The sequence below is a fragment of the Rhinolophus sinicus genome, linkage group LG13 (assembly GCF_036562045.2).
Source record: "Rhinolophus sinicus isolate RSC01 linkage group LG13, ASM3656204v1, whole genome shotgun sequence".
Taxonomy (NCBI): domain Eukaryota; kingdom Metazoa; phylum Chordata; class Mammalia; order Chiroptera; family Rhinolophidae; genus Rhinolophus; species Rhinolophus sinicus.
In genome coordinates, this window is record NC_133762.1 from 38608531 (window position 1) to 38628233 (window position 19703).

Sequence of the window (19703 nt, forward strand, 5' to 3'; positions counted from 1 at the left end):
AGCCCGCGGCACCGCCCCCTCCACGACCCGAGCGCCCGCTCGCGCGGCTCCCACAATGCACCGCACAATGGCCCGACCGCCGCCACTACCGGGGCCTGAGCGGGCCTGGCGGAGCCCGAGCGCGGCCCGGCCCGCAGCGCGGGGCCCGGAGCGCGGTGAGTGCCGGCAAGGGCCCCCTGGGACGGTGGGGAGCGGGTCGGGAGTCCGTCTCGCTGCTCCCGCGCGACCGGCACCCGGAGCAGTGGCGCCCCTCTTCCCGGGCCCCTCAGCGCGGTCGTCCACACCCCCGACCGGGGCCCCCTTCTGCGTCAGCCTGGGCCCTGATAGGCCCCAGGGTGACGAAAACTCTCCCGGGACCCGATACCTGGGTCTGGGGGACTTGAAGAAACCCCACTGGCCCCTTCCTTTCCGAGACCTGGAGACGCAGCCCGAAGGGTCCCCCACCCGCGACCCCCAGGCTCCCTGGAGACTCAGATAACGCGCTGCTGACCTTACTAGGGACCCGGGTCTGGGGGGCGCAGATAAGCTGCACCTGCTCCCTCCCCTCAGACACGCCTACCCAGACCTACATAACCCCCTTTCCTGCTCCAAATAGTGCGCTCTTTATCCTCTGTTTCATCTTCCAGAACCACATAACCCCTTTGGAGGCTTCCCTCGAATACCTGGTTCTGGAGAACCCAAATAAGCATCCTCCATCCAAGTGCCCGTTTGAGACTCTTAATTCGGGGAATTCGCTTGTGACTATCTTCAATCCCCGGAAACTTCTAGCCCTTATAATCCCCAATCTCTTTTTTCTTTCTTTTCTTCTTCTTCTTCTTTTTTTTTTTTTTTTTTTTGCGGGGAGGGGTCCCTTAGAGATCCAATTAGCTTGTTCATGGTTCCTTACCATACTTGTCCTTCCTTCCCATCCCTGAGACCTCTTCCAGACTTCTCCCTGAATTTCTGTCCCTTTCCTGGCAGCTCCCCTATCTCTCCCAAACCCCCGCAGAAATTGAACCTTTCCCACCACACAGTGGGATGATCTAGAAGCTGCTGGAGGAGCCAGGCTATTCCCTGCAAACCCATCCCCACGCTACGGCCCCAGCTTGGTGGAGGAAAGGCACCTGTAAGGTGGCGATCAGGGGACAACTGGTGTTGGGAGTTGGTGCTTTCACCTGCCAGTGTGTCCTGGCTTGTGTGTTTTTCCTCCTGTCACCTTGGGGCTGTGATAGAGTCTGTCTGGCCTTGGGTTTCTAATCCCCTCCCCACCACAAACCCAAGGTGAGACTAATGGGTTGGGGGGGGGGTCTCATCAGGTTTCCTCTTCATGAAAATGGGACTGTAGTGAGTTGCAGCCATTTGCTCAAGGCCTTCTCAGGAGTGGGAGGCAGCGAGAATCAGAGGAAATAGCGACTCAAAGGGACTCCAGAGAGGGCCCATCTATACTGACAAGAAGTAGCAGCCTGAGAATAAATTCAGCCCCTGTTCATCCAGTTTGATGTCTCTTGGAATGAGGCAAGTCACGGAGGCTCTCCAGCCTCCCTGTAATTTAATTCTCCCACCACTCTGGACTGTGTGGGAGAACGTGAGGGAAGGAGGCAGCTATTCTCATTCCCCTCTTTCCTTCGCACTGGTTTCCAGCCAGTCAGTGTGCCTTTTGGATTTGTTTCTGGTGCCCAGGTCAGGACCTGGTTTTTTTTTTTTTTTTTTAACTCTATTTATAATTTCCCAATTGCTATTTTGGGTTCTGCTTAAGGGAAGATTCTATCCACCCCAAGGAACGTTCCAGGATGTGCTTCCTCCTCAGCAGGTGTTGAATTGAGTTCTTCAGATCCCCGAGTAACTCACAGGCAGGAGGGATAAAAGCTATTTTAGGGTAGTCACTGAAGTGGAGCTGTTAATCCTCTGTGGGTCTCTCTAGTTAAGAACACTTAGAGATTAACCCTTTACTTGCTGCAGGGGGGCTGTTTTTCAACAGTTTTTGGGGAGGGTTGGGAGAATTCAAGTGTGGCAGTAGAAGGTGGGAACATGCAGCTCAATACAAAGGCAAAGCTGATAGCGGCCTTTTGTTGGGTACTTAGCCAGCCAAACGCTGTGCTGAGCCCCTTGCATACCTGACTAAAATAATCCTTACAACAAGCCTATGAGGTAAGTATTTTTAGCTTTACAGATGAGGAAACAGGCTAATAATGGAGAAAGAACACAGTTTCTATAGAGATGATGTAACACCATAAAAACTATAGTTTCATCAGAGGGCAGCAGGCAGCATGGCTCACAACAGAGGACAGGCAGACTAGGGAGCAGTTTGTCCCCTTGCAGCTTCCAAAGAGGGTCAGCCATACAGAGTTTTCAGCAAGCGTTTGTATTTGGGGTACAGAGCCTTCATAGTGATTCCTAAGAAAGACCTCTGGCCCAGGATATGGTGCCGGAGGAAGGTAAAGTGAAGGGGACTGGGTAGAGGGGGTGTGCAGAGGGTTCATTGCGAGGGGAAAAGGGGAAGGCTGCATTTTGAGGAGATGCTGGGAAGGGAAGGAAACTCACTCTGAGGTCTGAGCAGCAACATTAAAAGGAGGGAAAAAATGAAGTACTACTCGGGCCCCGTGTAGAAAGGAGACACAATGTAGACCTCAGCGACAGCACTGCATGGATTCACACATTTTGTCAGATGCTTTCAAGAGTGTTGTCTCAATCCTTCATGAGACTCTTATAGGTAAGGAGAATAAATCTCTATTTTAAAAATTGAGGAAACAGGTTCAGAGAAACAAAATAATCTGCCCTTAGTTTCACAGCCAGTAAGAGGCAGCTCTTCTGATAGCAAGTCCAAGGTTCTTTCCACGCTACCCCCCTCTTCAGATCAGGCGCCAGAGGAATCTTAGGATGAAAATCTACCAAGTTATACTGGTAACTGGGAGGGATAGATTGTGTTTGTTTTATGGGAACAGGTTCTGTCAGCTTCTCTGTAGTTGTTAAGGTTAGCATGTGAGACCAGAAGAGCAGCTTTGAAAGAGAAGTAGAATTCTTTGACAGTTGCTGAGGAAGAAGTCTGAAGGAATAGGCCCGATAATGTGAGAGAAGCCCAGGAATCTTTCTGGATGAGAGGAGTTTGCAGACAAAGGACAGAGGAAAAGAGCCTAGATTCCCAAAAGGGTTCCTAAGGTAACACTAGCAGCTTCGGTTATTCAGCCGCCTTTCAGTTACTTTAGGTAAGGACTTCTGCTGTGCTTTTTTAAAAGCTTAGGGGGAATAGGATCCGGGTGTTGGCTGTTTTCTGTTTAAAGCCATCGCCTCATTCAGTGCAGATCAAGGCAAGCACATGGCTGCTGCCTTCCTCTGGTTCTATCAGTACAACCTCGTGAGCTCTTCTGAGCCACCGCCAGTCTGTTTCCTAGAAGCCCATTACTCACTCTCTCAGTAGCAGCATACTAAACTGCTCTGTCTTGTTTGTGCTTGTTCAGGAGAACATATGAGGTGGATGTGTGGGAGGCTGGGGACGTACTGTTCTCTTTCTGAGTTTGTGTGGAATTTCCAGGGCTAGGCTCCCCTCTCACAGCAGCCAGAGTGATGCCACTTGCTTCCCTCTGGCTGCCCTTCCCAACTTTCCAGAGGCTAAGGTGCATGATTTCAGATATCAAGGGGGAACAGAATTTGACTTTGAAGGTAGGGGAAATTCCCTGCAAACTAGATGTTCAAACTCATGCTCGCTGTCTACCCAATTCCAAGATGCATAATTGCTGGTATTACAAACAGGTAATTCCACCCTTGTGAAGGGGTGGGGGACTTAAATAATGAAAGTGAGACGGCAAGGCCTTTGAGGTTTCTAGTGAAGCAGGTAAATATGCCATGACTTGAAGGCTCAAGAGGGACGAGTTTTCAGTGCTCCCTACGCCTCCTCGGCACGTGACTCATGCACAATGCAGCCACCTTTGTGCAGATCTTTCTAGGCAAATCTGCACTCGTGATGGGGAAATGTTTATCATATTACATTGCAATATTTCTTCAACAAGAGGAATGGTTCCTGAACAGGACACAGCTCATGTTAATGATGAGCAGAGCTCTCTGGGGCAGGAACCCGCTGATGCCATCGTCTCGTTCACGGCCAGTCTGTTGGCTGCACGGTCACTAAGCAGCAGGCGCTAATGAGCTGAGCAAGCGCTCTGTAGCCACAGCCAGGTTGGGTGGCTGGAGCCCTCCCCGGATTCTTGTGGGCAATCCCCACACACCCCTTTCGCTCCCTCCGCATGGGAAAGTCTCACGACCAGAGTCTGGCGTGACCTCTTCACAGGGACTCCGTGTCACAGCAAGCTGAAGTGCAGTTGGTCGTCTGTGATGGGCTCGTGAGTGAATGTCTGTCGTCCCCCCCCTTTTGAGAGTCAGGACCAAAACTCCCATCCTCTCTTCCTTCCTCTGAGATGATGTCAGGAAAGAGGTTGTGTCACGTTGCTGCAACCCCCCCACCTCCCCCCTCTACTCAACAAGAGAAAGGATCAGACTTCAAGATAATGGCTCCACACTTTGAAGGGCTGTAAACCCAGTTTAAACCAGAACTTCCTGAGCATACGTTAAGCTCGGGAGAATCAACTTGCTTTCAATGACTAATTTACTCATCTAAAAGAAAGTTGAGGGTGGTTCTGTAGATGCTAGGTGATGAAAGGGATATGCTCTGGGCCCTCAAAAAATAAGAGTTTGGTTGAGGAGACTAAGTTCTAATGCAAGTGTGTTACCTGTTCGTAATGGAGAAATGCATGTGCCCATGAGATCTGTAGGAAGGACCACTCAGCCCCTTGGGGTATTGGACAGGTTTTGCTAAAGAAGCGTGGTCTGTGCCGAAGACCATGAGTCCCAGAGAAGTGGTGGAGGGCAGGATGGGACCAGTACGGGGTTAGGGGAAATGCTGGCTGTGCTATATGTGTATCGCCTCCTCAGACAGAACCTCTTGATGTAGATGTACTGCTAAGAAACACATCTGGCACAGGGGCTGACTTTCCAGGGTGTAAATTTCCTAAGTAAAGGCTTCTCCTTCTCTGTTGCCTTTTGGACATTTTATTGCTCCTTAGCACTTCCATGAGGAGGAGTCTTGTGGAAAGTAGTGGTAAAGAGGAGGCGGAGGAGCTGCTATCTGTAAGTTTAGTGGAAAGGATGTAAAAGAGAAGTTAGAAGAGAAAGTTTGGAGTTTAGGGCTTTTACTTCCTCAGATTATCTTGTTTCCTGTTAGCCCAGGTGGTACTAGTAATAGTGGTTACCCCGAAACACTTACTAGGTGCCCAGCCTTCTGCTGAATGCTTTATATTCATTATCTCATTTAATCCTCAAAACATTCTTATGATATAAGAGATTATTATGCCTATTTTGTAAATGAAGAAACAGTTCAGGGAAGTAAGTAATTGGCTAAAAGTCTCATGGCTTTTAAGTGGAAGGGCTGGATTGGAACGGGGATCTCGCTGCCTCTAGAGCCCATGTTTTCATGGTTTTGGGCTCCCTAACACCAGGTGTTCTGATGTTTCAGGTGAAGAGATTGTTTTCTGAAGGCTGCGTTGGAGGCTGTGACAGAGCAGAGAGCCCGTGTGGAGCCGATGGGGAGGCTTTCTGAATAACATGGCCCTTCGCCATTAGCTTTGCCATGACCACATTTTTCACCAGCGTCCCCCCCTGGATTCAAGATGCAAAGCAGGAGGAGGAAGTGGGCTGGAAACTAGTTCCCAGGCCTCGGGGCCGGGAGGCGGAGAGTCAAGTGAAGTGCCAATGTGAAATCTCGGGGACACCCTTCTCAAATGGGGAGAAGCTGAGGCCTCACAGCCTCCCCCATCCAGAGCAGAGACCATATAGCTGCCCTCAGCTGCACTGTGGCAAGGCTTTTGCTTCCAAGTACAAGCTGTATAGGTAGGTGACACTCCTATACGTCTTCCTGCCCTGAGGTTCCCAGAGGACAAAGCCAGAGAGACTCCACTGAGTGTGGGGGGAGAGTAGAGGTTAATTTGTGCCCTAAGTGTGCCCAGAATGCCAACCATTTGAGGTCATTCACTAAAAAATAATGGTGGTGTTTTTTTATTCAAACACTAGAATATGATGGATACAGTATCAGACAGCCATGAACAAATTAGATTGAGCATTTTTTTCAATACTACTTTCCCCACCCTTGTCAGATAAGAGTGAGAATTTTAGCCAGAAATTAAGAATTTGTCTTAGAACTTTAGAAGAAAAAGGTGACCCTGTGGTCTAATCTGTAAATTTTAAAGTGGAGGCTTAGAGTGGGGAAGTAACTTACCCAAGGTCACATAGCTTCTTCGATCCTACCGTGAGCGCCTGTTCTGCTGAACTGCCTCCCACTCAAGATGATTGCTTCCGTGTCTGTAGAGTCCCTGGTGTGCTTGGGGTCAGTGGCTTTCCTGAAACTTGTAAGCCCAAGAATCCCTGCGAAAGTGAAATGGAATGTAAAATGGTGTAAAGCAGATATGGCAGAGCAGCTTTGAAGGGAGGGGTCTTGCTTGGAAGCAATTTTGATTTTTTCCTTGCCTTTCCGTCAGAGGAATAAGAGAGACTGCCTGATGCCTAGTCTTTCATCCGTTCATCTGTCAAACTCTGATTTATTGAGTTCCTGCTGCATGCCAGGCACAAATAGATGGGGGTGCTGGCTCTCCTTGAGTTTCCTATCTTAATAGTGTGGACAGACAGCAAACAAGGAGACACAAACAAGATAACCACAGAAAGCCTCAGTTCCTTGTGTGGAAAACAGTTGACAGGAAGGAACTAAAACAGGTAACAGGGTAGCATGTGAGCAGGATTGCCCTCACAACAGTTCTGTGGTCCTCAGGAATGCTTTGACTCTGTGTGCTGCGGAGGCTTAGGTGGGCTCCAGTTGGGGCTGTCCTCATACACTATCTTAGCGACAGGCTGGCTGTCAGTGGGAGGCTTCAAGGAAGGTCCTAGTCCAGGAGGCAGGAGCCCTGTCTCCATCCGTAGTCACCGTATGATCTTAGGTAAATTATTAAGCCTCTGGGCTTCAGTTTTCTCACCTGCAAACTGAGGGTAGTGGACTGTGGCTCACTCGGCGCCTCCCTCTCTTATAGTATCACGTCAGTTATGTCATAGGAGGTCATTAGTAACCCTCAGGCGCGAGCAGTCATGGAGCATGAGGGTAATGGGGACAGTGGTGGCATGCCTCGGTGAATGCAGTTCTCAAGAAGGTCGGTATTTCAGTTCAACTTCTGCCACTTACTGATGGGGGTGGGGCTGCCCTGTGCTTCAGCGTGTTATGGAGAGCAAGGTTAATGACACAGCTCACATGGCCTGGCCAGTGATTCTGAATGTATGAAGGGAGCTCTCAACTGTAATTCCTGGATTCTGAGCTGCTTTCCAGCCAAATGGGAGCAGGTAAACCAAGGGATACTGAGGTGCCATGCCATGAAAATATGTTTTAAATGTTGCTGGTTTACATGGCAAACAATTTAAATAGTACAGTGGGCATGCAGTGAAAAATGAATTGTCCTAACACCCAAAGCCACTATTCTCCTCCCCAAAGGCAACCAAGGGGTCAGTTTCTTGTGTGTCCTTTCTGAGACATTCAAACATGTATTCTCTTCCCTTTTTATTTTCACAAGGGATTGTATTACACACTATGCTGAAAACTTCCTTTTTTGACTCAGCCCCCTGTATCTTAGGAGATTGTTCCAGATCAGGAAGTTTAGATACACTTCATTTTCCCTTTATTGTGTCATTTAAAATTTTTTAAATATGATTTCTCAAAAGGGAAATAACATTCACATAATTCAAAATTCAAAAGGTATACAGTGAAAATGCTCCTTCATACCTACATACTATATATTTCTTCTCCTTATAGGCAACCAATATTATTAGTTTCTTATATATCCTTCCAGAAATATTGTAAGTACATGCAAACAAACTTTTCTACATACATACATAGTACTATTCTGTATGCACTATTCTGTCTCACTGCTTTTTCCCACTTACTGTATCATAGGAGCTTGTTCCCTGTGGGTACATAGAAAGCGGCCTTATTTTTTAAAAAGCTGAGTCATTTTTGGGACTTATCATAATTTAACCAGTTCCCTATTGATAGACATTTCGCTTGTTCCTGATTTGCTACTTTTTACAATGCTGCAAAGAATAGCAGTGCATACGTGAGCCTGGAGGTCGGCGAGGATATCTATAGAATATAGTTGGCGTGGTCTTCCACTCCAGTCCATTGCATGGCGCTATCATAATTTTTATATCCAGTTCCCTGTTAATGGACACCTTGGTTGTCTGGCCAGCCCTTGTGACCGCTCTTTTCTTCTCTCCTTCATCCCTCCCCAGGCACATGGCCACCCACTCAGCCCAAAAACCCCACCAGTGCATGTACTGTGATAAGATGTTTCACCGCAAGGACCATCTCCGGAACCACCTGCAGACCCACGACCCCAACAAAGAGGCCCTCCACTGTTCCGAGTGCGGTAAGAATTACAATACGAAGTTGGGCTACCGGCGCCATCTAGCCATGCATGCGGCCAGCAGCGGTGACCTCAGCTGCAAGGTGTGCCTGCAGACCTTTGAGAGTACCCAAGCCCTGCTGGAGCACCTGAAGGCCCACTCCCGCCGGGTAGCGGGCGGTGCCAAGGAGAAGAAGCACCCCTGCGACCACTGTGACCGGCGGTTTTATACTCGCAAGGATGTGCGGCGGCATCTGGTGGTGCACACAGGCCGGAAGGACTTCCTGTGCCAGTACTGTGCCCAGCGGTTTGGCCGCAAGGACCACCTGACTCGGCATGTCAAGAAGAGCCACTCTCAGGAGTTGCTCAAGATCAAGACAGAGCCAGTGGACATGTTAGGCCTACTCAGCTGCAGCTCCACAGTCAGCGTGAAGGAAGAGCTGAGCCCTGTGCTATGTATGGCCTCTCGGGACATGATGGGGGCCAAGGCCTTCCCTAGCATGCTACCCATGGGCATGTACGGCGCCCACATCCCTTCCATGCCTAGTGCAGGCGTGCCACACTCCCTGGTACACAACACGCTGCCCATGGGTATGAGCTACCCTCTGGAATCCTCACCCATCTCTTCTCCAGCTCAACTTCCTCCTAAATACCAGCTTGGATCTACCTCATACTTGCCCGACAAATTGCCCAAAGTGGAGGTGGATAGTTTTCTGGCGGAGCTTCCTGGAAGCCTCTCTCTCTCATCCGCTGAACCCCAGCCCGCCTCACCTCAGCCGGCGGCAGCTGCGGCCCTCCTAGATGAAGCACTGCTCACCAAGAGCCCCGCCAACCTCTCTGAGGCCCTCTGCGCTGCTAATGTGGACTTTTCCCACTTACTGGGCTTTCTTCCACTCAACCTGCCCTCGTGTAACCCACCCGGGACCACAGGAGGCCTGGTCATGGGCTACTCTCAGGCTGAGGCACAGCCCCTGCTCACCACATTGCAAGCTCAGCCGCAAGATTCCCCAGGAGCTGGGGGACCGCTGAACTTTGGGCCTCTGCACTCCTTGCCTCCTGTCTTCACTTCTGGCCTGAGCACCACCACTCTGCCTCGTTTCCACCAGGCATTCCAGTAGCCCCCAAGGAGGCCCCTCAGCTCAGGCTTGGACTCTGTCAGAGAGCCTCACTACCCATCTGGTCTGCATCCCCCGTGAAGGCAGCTGAGCTTTCAGAGCTGGGTTCAAACAGAAAAAATTCCAGTATCTGTATGGAGCACTTGGTTTGGGGTCTCAGGCTCCAGTATCAGTTCCAGGAGGAGCCTTGAGCCCCAACTCCCTGAAAAGGCCGCATACTATAGGACTTCAGGTATTTTTACTTTTTTTTTATCTGAATCGGGAGCCACACTTAGCCCTCTCCTTCTCCAAAGTGTCCGAACCTCTTCCTCTTCGGAGAAGGGGAGACCTGTTGGAGACACCGAGGGTTTCATTTTGGATGACCTCGAGAGAAATAGCTCAAGAAGCCCACCTTCTTGTCCCCACCTGCAGAGCCCAGAGCAGTCGGTCAGGCCCTGCTGCAGAGGGTCACCTGGCTCCATCACCTGCTTCCAACTACTGGGCAGGAAGGAGAGTGGGCCTCTCTTCTTCCCCACCCCGCCCCCCTCCTGCACCAGCACCTCCATTGTCAGTCAGTGTTGTCCACGGTCCCGTTTACAGTCGCCTCAGACACACCGTTTCACCTCCCTTGCCGAGCTGTCAGCCTTAGAATGATCGCAGTGAGCATTGTTTACACACCGTGAATTCATTCCCATCAGTCCATTCCAGTTGGCACCAGCCAGACCCATTTGGTACCTGGTGTTAACTGGAGCCCTGTTTACAAGGCGGAGTCAGGTCTTGCTGACTTCTCTTCACTTGAGGTCACATTTTTCCCCTGTGGGGAAATAAACTGACTTTGGACTGCTTCAGTCTCTGCCATCTTCCATGACTGTGTCTGTTCCTGCCTTCCTCAGCAGTGTCCGCAGGCGACAGGCAAGACGATTGGAGCAGTTTTCTCACAGGTCTGCAACTCTTTTTGTCTCCAAGTACACATCATGACCCCCTCATCTTCCTTTTGAACTGGAGAGGGGAAGAAACGAAAGGCATGCCCACTTCATCATCTCCCCATTCCCTAACCCCCGCCCTAAACATCATGAGCTGTTATTATTAATCTTAGAAGGAGGGACTTGGGTTCGAGGCTGGTGTGAATGGCAAAGAAGAAGTATGAACCCCTCATTTGTCTCCTGCCGTTCCCTTTTCCAGGAATTTGTGGAATGATTGGAAGAAGAGTTATCAGAAAGTTAGGACTGGGCAGATAGTTGAGTCCTACACTATGGGTGCATCATTGCCTCCCACACCAAACTTTTTTCTTAACCCACAGTGTCCCTCGTATCTCCTCCACTTTGCAGTTCCCTTGGACTTAAGTCCACTGTGCATAGGCTTCTCTGCTCTCCCATCAGAGAACTGGCACCTTCCTCTTGTGGCCCCCTCAGTACTTAGCAAGCTTTCTTCTCTTCTGACTTGTGGGGCTCTCTGCCACAGACAGCATAGCCCTTGCCCAGCCGAACCCCATCCCAGCTTCATCTCAGTTATGCATGGGCACTCTTTCCACTCATGGAAGGGAGGGAGCTTGGGAACCACCACTGTGGGACCCTCTTGAGACACCTCCACTCTGATTCAGAAACACACTTCTACCTCTTTACTGTTAACTCCTACAGTTGCAGCCAGCAATTTCTGGGCACTTCTCTCAGCAGGTGCCTCGTGCTGGCTTCTCCACTAGGGTTTCAGGATAACCTACCAAGGAACTGCCTCAGCGCCCTCCCCGTCCTCCCTCTCCCCTTTCTGTCTAGAAATCACCTTGGTCTGTCGTCATGAACTGAGCAGGTTCAAGACCCAGGCTTCTGCTTCAGCCCAGGCCAGTACTGTTCGGGGTGAAAGCCTTAAAATGTAGCTCCCTACCCCTGATTGGAAGCAATGCGGAGTGATTAAGCATGTTTTGATTTAGTCAGGGTAGCTCGGAATACCTTAAAAAAAGAAAAGAAAATCAAAACCAGATATAAAAATGTCTGGCAAGGTTAGAATCAGACTAGGTGATTTGCTTCTAAAAATTAGTTTCTGTGAGTCCCAGGGACTGATTAAGGTTTATTTTTAAAAGCGTCCACCTTGGTACATGGCCACCTCCTGCATGCTGTGCATGTCACTGGGCCTCGTGTCACAGGGAACGGTATGTGAGGATCCAAGCAGGACTCGGTGCTGCCGTTCTCCTTGTCTCTGGTCTTCGTCACTAGACCCAGCAACCTTTCACCACCTCTCTGCCCACACACAGGCCTCTGGCCACAGAATAGTCTCAGGCTGTTAGAGGAGACCCCTCTACCTGCTCTTCTCTGTTCCTTGAATCCTCTCCCCATTAGTGATGCTGAGAAACTCATAGGACAGGTAAAGCAAATATGTAAAATGTGTAACTGGGGCCTTGCCCCCCTCTCCTCCTCTTCCATCCTGTCCCTCCTTTCCTCTTCCTTCAGTGACCCCACCAGCCACGAGGAATTTCCCTATCACTGTGAACTTTGCTGGTGCAGAGGAACATCTGCCTTCATCTTTTGTTTTTGTTTTTGTTTTGGGTGGGGGGCCATAGCCACCCAGCTGTTTCTTAAATCTCCCTTCTCATAATTAAAAAAAAAAAAAAAAATCCTCATTGGTCTGGTTGTTCAAAGGATAAGAATAGCTTTATCCTACACTCAGTACCAAACCCACTTCAGTACCCTTACTGAAGCCAGGAGATCCTGAGGGGCATCCGCCCAGGACAGGAGCCATAGCATGTGGCAGAGACCAAACAGGGACCAGGAAAAGGGTCACGTCCCCTTTCCCCACCACCTCCTCCAACTTCTGTCAGCAGCGAGCTGCTCTGAACAGGGGACAGGCCCCTCCCACCCTGCACAGTAGCTGGTCAGCGTGAAGTACAGTCCTGGGGGCCAGGGGATGACATGCCCAGCTGTCAGTGCAAAGGATCTGTGCACATCTTACAGAGGTGAGAGGTAGGGAAAGGAGCACCAATGAGTTCTTTCCCCCAACCTTTTAAAAATTGCATTTTGTTAATGGAAATCCGGGAAGCAGGTGTGATTACTTTTTTGCTCGTAGATACTGTCCTAAGTTGAAATTCTCCCACTGCCCTAAACTTTCCCCTAGTAGTCCTTTAAATCCTCCCCACCCTTCTTTTTGATAGCTGTTTTCTCCACCCCTCCCCCAACCCCCCCCCCCTTTATCTAGGAGCTATTTGTAAGCACGATTTTTTTTTTTAACAGTTTATATTGTACAGGATCAATATTTTGCTTTTTAACAAGGATATTTATGTAATAAACTTTGCCTTAGGCAGGTGTTGGCCAGGAAAGTCCAGATTCCTCTGGGACCCCACCCTGGCCTCTCCTGGAGCTCTGAACCTGCTGTGGAAGGAATTGGCTGTGACCTTCACCACTGGAGAGTAGGGTCTGTGGCAAGGGAACGGAGTGTTGTGGTTCCGACAGGAGGAGTCACCATGATAATCTAGTGCCTGTGTGGAGGGGGTATGAAGAAGTACTCCGGTATGATTCTTCGGACGTAAGCTGATTCTCCCCATCCGTACCTCTCCACCTCTGAACACGAGGCACTAGGACTCCTGAAGCCACTTCTCACACGCTGGCCCTCCCTCCCAGTGGTCAAGGTTTCGGAGCCACTCTTTCGTAACGCCAGATTATTTAATGAGAAAAATACAAGACAAAAATCTTCTAGCACTTTGTAAACACAGTGAATAACCTCTTGGAGTATTTTTGGCTTTATATAAAACAAGGTTTTTAATTGTAAAATATAAGTGCCATTAGGAAATGCACAGGGCGGATCTTTGTTAAAGTAGATTTTTCAATGTTCTACAGAATTACATTTTCAAAAAAAGGTTTTTATAATGAAGTTGTTTATTAAAAACTTCTGAATGATGTGTTTGGAAGTTGTGAACCTGTCTGATTGGGGAGAGGGTTGGGGAGAGAGAGCCTGGGGAAGAGGCATTGTTAGCATCCGAGGGGATGGTGAGTCTGGGGCAAACAGTAACCTACAAACTGGCACCTACAAACTGCACTTTGAAATGAAAGGTTTTCATAGGATGCCTTTGAGGTAAGTGGCATCATACCACCACTTGATAATCTTGGATCTAGGGGTCAGAAAAATCAAACTGGCTTCATGCAATTTCATGTAACTGAACGTGCCAGCTGGAGAGCCTCGGTTAGGATTGATCCAGCAAATCCAGCAGGGCTGGTCTTAGCATCCCTAGTTTTCTCTGCCCTGTCTTGTGCAGTTGTGACTTCGTTCTTGAGCCCTACAAAGTGGCTCGTCCCTTTGTTTAGGAGGAGAATACTGCCATGATTCCAGGCCTGTCATTCTCACACAGTGCTGACCAGGAAAAGAAAGGGAACCTTCCCAGGCTCTCAGGAGAGGAATCCTTTTATTCGCAGAAATCCCCGTCTCATTGGCCTTGGGGTTCTGTGCCATCCTAAACCAGTCTATAAAGCCAGTGGGCACAAGGCTGGGACGGGAGAAGTGGTTTCTCAAAGGAAATGGGTACTAGTAGCAAGAGTAAGGGATGCTGGTTGTCCAAGAGAAATGTCATCCACTGCCCAAGGTGCAGAGCTAGTAAGTGACCTTGTCCACGTTTGTGCCTACCCATTGGGTTCAGACAAACTGTTGAGAGGCTGACATGGCTTCGCCTGAGGTTGCTTGGCCAGTCTGACAAAGGTCGTCATCACTATCCTGGACCCCCTCCCTCGTGCTGAAACCCTCCCATCCAGGGCTCAGACTGAACGTGCTTTTCTGTGGTCTGGAGCCAGTGTCCATAGCCAAGCTGTGCGAGTCATTCTGGGGTCCAGCCTGAGTCTGCAGGGCATTAACAAGTGTTAATGTGTGTAACGAGTGTTTTGTATACAAAAGCAATGGGCTGGTCCTTCATCTCTTTGGCCTTCCATTTACTTGACAGTCACAGTCCACCCCATTGTGTCAGATTACTGGCTAGGGCCCCAAGGGAACCCACCTTGCCCTCTAGGGGGTGCATGCCCCAGGATGGGTCTGGGGGCTCAGAACTCTTATCCACTGGGCCCGAGGAAGCTAAAGGCTTTGTGGAGGAGGTGCAAGGACTTTCAGGCAGAGTAGGCATTATTAGGTGTATTGACCATAGGCCACAAGTTGGGAAGCCAAGACCACAAGAGCACAGGTGCATTTGTAGGCTCAGGGCTGCAGGGGCTGGTCCATCCAGGCTCTTATTCTCTCCAAGTACAGACCCTGCACTTCAGACTAGAGTTCCCATTTGTAAAATATCTGATACAGAGCCACGGGCAGCCCCTGCGCCTAGGACAAAGTGTCCACCTTTCAGCCTACCAGCCCGAGGACCCAGCTGGTGTGGGGGAAACCAGGCAGACCCCCACTTGCTCCCTGGTTGGCAGCATCTGAGACCCTCCTTTGCCCCCGATCCTTCTACTCTGACCTTGTTCTTAACTTTCTCCACATAAATATTATGAGCACCTCCGTTAGCCGTGCAATGACCAACTCTGGCTCCCAGTTTGAGTCTGGCCTGTCTTTGCAAGGGATACCTCTTGAGTCCTCCGCCTGTTCCTGAGTAATATGTTCAGTACAATGCTGCAAGTGTCCTACAGCTGCCCCAAAGGGCAGATGAGTGTGGGCGTTGGGCGACTCCCACCTGCTCACCGCAGATGCGAGAAATAATTGCCGGGCGTGGTGGCAGTGATGGAAGGTTCTATTTGTCCGTGACTGGTGGTTGGGCCTGATCCCTGGTGCCTGCTCCGAGCTGCTTCCCTGCACCTCCACGGCCAGAGCTCTACCAATCTGGGGCCAGTTCTCTCTGGAGCCCGTGGTCGCATTCCCACAGGGTGGTCCCTTGCCCCTTCGCCAGGCCTACAGGCCCCTCGCTCCCTGCAGCCCAGAGACCCTAGCGAATCACATCCGGAAGGAGGGGGCACGAGAGGCGGAGCGCGACCTGGAGGAGGAGACCGCGCCTCCCGGGCTCCCATCCGCGGTCCTGCCGCAGCCCCCGCTAGCCTGCAGCCACCCAGCCGCCCCTCTCGTGGAACCCGCGGTGTCGCCCGCGCGCCCCGAGCCCCTCCCGGCCAGAGGCTTCCGCAGGTGATGGCGGACCAGGGTGTAGAGGGCCTGGAAACCGCCGCGCGCCTGCCGCCCGGCCGGGCACAAGAAGGGGGCCCGCGCCTGGCCCCCGCGACTGGGGCCCGAGAAGCCAGGGGATGCGGACACCCCGACCCGGCAGCCAACCCCGGAACCGTCCTGGCTGCCCCTGGGGTCCAGGAAGCAGCCTCTGCGGCGATTGATCGTAGCCCGGAAAACGGCCTTGTCGGGGCCAAGGCCCCAGAAACCTGTGGCGCAGAGCGGGGTAGGGCTCAGGCTGGAGCCGGTGGGAAGACCGAGGAAGTGACGAATGAGGGCGCCATCTTCATGGAGGAGGTGGAGAGGGAGGTGCAAAAGCAGCAGGTGGAGGAGATGGAGGTGGGAGTGGAGGCGCAGGAGATCGCAGGGTCCCTAAACCTTGATGCCCCAGTTGTGGACCCACTGGAGGCCATCCAGTGGGAGCTGGAGGCCGTGAGTGCCCAGGGGGACAGGACTTACCTGCAGCTGGAGCGCAGGTTTGGGCGCATGTGCCGGTTACACCTAGCCCGTAGGAGCTTCATCATCCAGAATATTCCTGTCTTCTGGGTCACTGCCTTCCTGAACCACCCGCAGTTGTCAGCTATGATCAGCCGCGAGATGAAGACATGCTCTGCTACCTGTTGAATGTGGAGGTGAGGGAGCTCAGGTATGCCAGGACAGGCTGCAAGTTCAAGTTCCGCTTTTGGAGCAACCCCTACTTCCGGAACAAGGTGATCGTGAAGGAGTATGAATGCAGATCCTCAAGCCAGGTGGTGTCAATTGCAACTCGCATCCGATGGCACCGGGCCAGGAGCCCCCTGCGCTGGTACACAGGAACCGGGACACCGTCCGCAGCTTCTTCAGCTGGTTCTCACAGCACAGCCTCCCAGAGGCAGACAGTGTGGCCCAGATGATTAAAGAGGACCTGTGGCCCAACCCCCTGCAGTATTATCTGCTGGGGGATAGGCCCCACAGAGCCAGGCGAGGTTTAGCAGGGTGGCCTCTAGAGGCCTCCCCTAGGCCCTACGGGTTCCAGTCTGGCTAAGCCCTGCCCTGGGACCTGGCCGCTACACCGGCCTCCCTTCTATCTCCTGTGGACCTGTGCTTAGGCCAACAATGGCACTCTGCTGTCTGCTTTCTCCTCCGTGTACTCTGGCCCTTCTGTACGTTCAGTAGACTCGGGTCCAAGATGGTGGCCTTCGTGGCCTAGTTTTTGTGTTTCCATGTGGCCTTCCTGCATCACGGGACTGTCACATGCTACCTTGTCTACCCAAGCACCCAATGCCATGGACATGTACTGCCATCTTCTTCATGGCCTATCTTTGATCATGGCCTTCCCAGCCATTTTTGGGATGGGCACGTGCAAGTCATCCCTGGGAGGACCAGTGCCGCCTCGAGGCCTACTGCTTTACGGCCACAACATGCTGGGCTTCACAGTTCTACTGGCCCCGCCACTGGCTGCGGCAAGCTGAGTCTCATCACCCACGATGAAGTGGCTACATTGTGCTGGCTGTCAACCCCAGGGCCTCCGAGCTTCGGGATCACCGCAGGCTGCTGGACTGCTGGGCATCTGGCAGAATGGGCACAGAGCCAGCAGGCAGCTGCCGGGCATGGGTCAGGTGAAGGGCACGAAGCAGGGGCAATGCCTTCTTTGTGATCAGATTGCTCTTACGCACGTTGGTCCACCTTGCAGCCTGCTCTCTGCTTCTGAAGGTCTGTGTGCTACCCCACCAATGTCTAGCCATCACCGTTCTCATGAGCTTTGCCCAGGCTGCCACCAACCCTGTTGAATGCTCCCAGGAAGTGCCTGTGGACCCAGGTGGGCCACCTGCCAATGCATAAGAGGGCCCCAAACCCCCAGTAACTCGGCTGCACTGGCATATCTGGGCATGTGCTCAAGGCAGGGGCAATGATGGGGTCCCTTCCCGAAACCTACCTTTCTGAGCCTGTCAATGAACTCCCACGGAATCCAGCTCTCCCGTCTCCACTTGTTTTTAGGCTGCCGGGTTGGGGGTGTTGGGGAGGGGGTGTTTCTGCTCATGGGGCCTTTCTATTCACCTGCCCAGAGCACACATCTTTTTATTTTCTTTAAAGTGACAGCTCAGAAACAAACAACTGAAGAAGCAAGGTTTTTGTTTTGTTTTGTTTTGAAATATATAAATAGCTGAAGGGACGGGTTTTCTTGCTGAATTTGCCTCTTTGTCTCCAGAGAGGGAGGCTTGGCTCATAGAGTGCCGCTGCTGTCTTTGTGCCCTGGGCTCCCAGGTCCTGCCCCCTTCAGTAAGGCCCAGAATCTTCAAAGGGGGACAGCTCAGGGCTGCTGAACAGAGACCAGGAGGTCTGGGCCCCCAGGGGTAGGGATAGTTCATTATTTTATGCTGTGTTCTTTCAGACTAACTTTAACTCGACTTCTTTCTGATGCACCAGGTTGTTTTCACCAGGTCCAAACCCTGTCGTGGGATTCTGTAGGTACAAGAACTTAGCTGTTCCCCACCCCAAGTTCCCCTTCCCAGGCTTTTGGGGCTGTCTCCATCTCATTTGGGGGATGACCATACCCAGGCCCCTTCCCATGGAAGTCCTTCTCATTTCTGTTCCCCCGGACCTGGGGAGGCTTTGACACACAATAATGGTGGGGCTGGGCGGACACAGGGCTGCTGCTGTCAGGTAGGGGAATGCAACAGAAGCCAGAGCCGACTGGAAAGGTCCAGGGATGCCTGAGCTTGTGGGTTGGAGAGAAGAGAGCCCCCGGATTGTTCCTAACTCTTCTGATGCACCAGGTGGTTTTTAAATTAGGAGAACTAGTAATACTGCAACTTCAGAGGATTTCTCCGTCCAGGTATGACCCTGTGTTGGTAGCAAGTTAATGCTATGTTTTTAATTTCCCTGCTTTTAACTAAGACTCTGCATCCTCTTCTCCATTTCTACCTACTGGGGAAATGGAGTTGTCCAGGCCTGCTTGCTGCTTTTCCTTGAGAACATTTACAACAGTCGTTGTAATTTTTCAATGCCATTTGGAAACTATGTGGCTATTCATGATTGTTATCAAGTTGCTGTGGCCTGTTAATATCACCCTGTACTTAGTAGCTTGAGTACGGTAGTATTGTAGGACTTAAGAATGGAAATTGTTACCATGTTCGGTGAGGATAACCTCCAAAATGAACTCTAACACCCGAATGATCTTGATTCTGTGCTCCAGTGGCCCCGGTCGTAGTCAACATCACTGTAAATGACATCTCTGCTTCTAAACAGTGACATATTCATGAGCTGGCTTTGTCCGATCAGAATAGGATTGATGGTACTTTTGTCTTCTACTTGCATGATGAAAAAATAAAAACCGTTCAGTCCGGGGGAAAAATAACCCAGGTCATGTTAGTCCCCCATCCCACACTCTCCACTGGCAGAAAAAAAAAAATCCTAATTCCTCATCGTGGCTGACAAAACCAGCCTTTTCTGGTCTCTGCTGACATCTGCCATTGATCTCTACACTCCCCCAACACTCACCTCTCTGCTGCTCCTTAATACACTACGCACGTCCCAACCTCAGGGTTTTTGCACTTGCTTTTCTGTCTCTGGAACTTTCTTCTCGCAGATATTCTCATCGCTGGTTCCCTCAATTCTTTCAGGCCTCTTTAGAGGCTTTCCCTGCCCAGCTTATCTGAAGTCATCCTGTCCCCCTGCCCATCTCTTCTCCCCTCCCGTCTGCTGTTTGGCCCCACGGGCACCTCAACAATGACCTATGTGAACGAATAAGGGTGGGGGCATTGAAGGGTGACCACATACTTTGTCATCCAGCTGGAACACATCTGGGAGTGAAAGGGGCACTACTAATAACTACACCAGAACAAGAGGCCTAACTGGCACGTAACAGTCATGCCAAAGAGACAGAACCCAACCAAGTCCAGCTTGGCATACAGCTCATCCCTACTGTGTGTGATGTCAGAGGGTGGAGACTTCTCTGAAGTCTGGACCCTGGAGCTTTGAGGAACAGGCAGTTTAGAAAGGGGCAGTGGAAAGAAATTCCTGACCAGAGGCACTGGGATAGAAAATGCTGATGTGTTCAGGGCATGTACCCTGGATGTGGCTGCTTGGGAGGCAAGGCTGGGGGGTGGGTAGGTTAAGG

At 51.2% G+C, this 19703-nt stretch overlaps 2 protein-coding genes across 3 annotated transcripts; both read left to right on the top strand.

The window, feature by feature from the left end:
* The first annotated feature begins 7 nt into the window (after positions 1 to 7).
* On the top strand, positions 8 to 13379 carry PLAGL2 (PLAG1 like zinc finger 2). Of its 2 annotated transcripts, XM_019748518.2 has the most exons (3): positions 8 to 155; positions 5483 to 5856; positions 8290 to 13379. In XM_019748518.2, exons 2-3 carry the CDS (start codon positions 5597 to 5599, stop codon positions 9518 to 9520), a joined length of 1491 nt encoding a protein of 496 aa, XP_019604077.1. In that variant the 5' UTR covers positions 8 to 155; positions 5483 to 5596; the 3' UTR covers positions 9521 to 13379. The 2 variants fall into 2 exon arrangements, with proteins under 2 accessions (XP_019604077.1, XP_019604078.1); XM_019748519.2 differs by lacking the exon at positions 5483 to 5856 and having other exon boundaries at positions 27 to 155.
* A 1376-nt stretch (positions 13380 to 14755) lies between these two features.
* LOC109456294 (putative testis-specific Y-encoded-like protein 3) lies at positions 14756 to 18938 on the top strand. Its single transcript, XM_019748533.2, is given in 3 exon segments — positions 14756 to 16190; positions 16193 to 16384; positions 16387 to 18938. Coding segments are annotated over 3 exon segments (1053 nt in total). The 5' UTR covers positions 14756 to 15571; the 3' UTR covers positions 16629 to 18938.
* Positions 18939 to 19703: the final 765 nt, after the last annotated feature.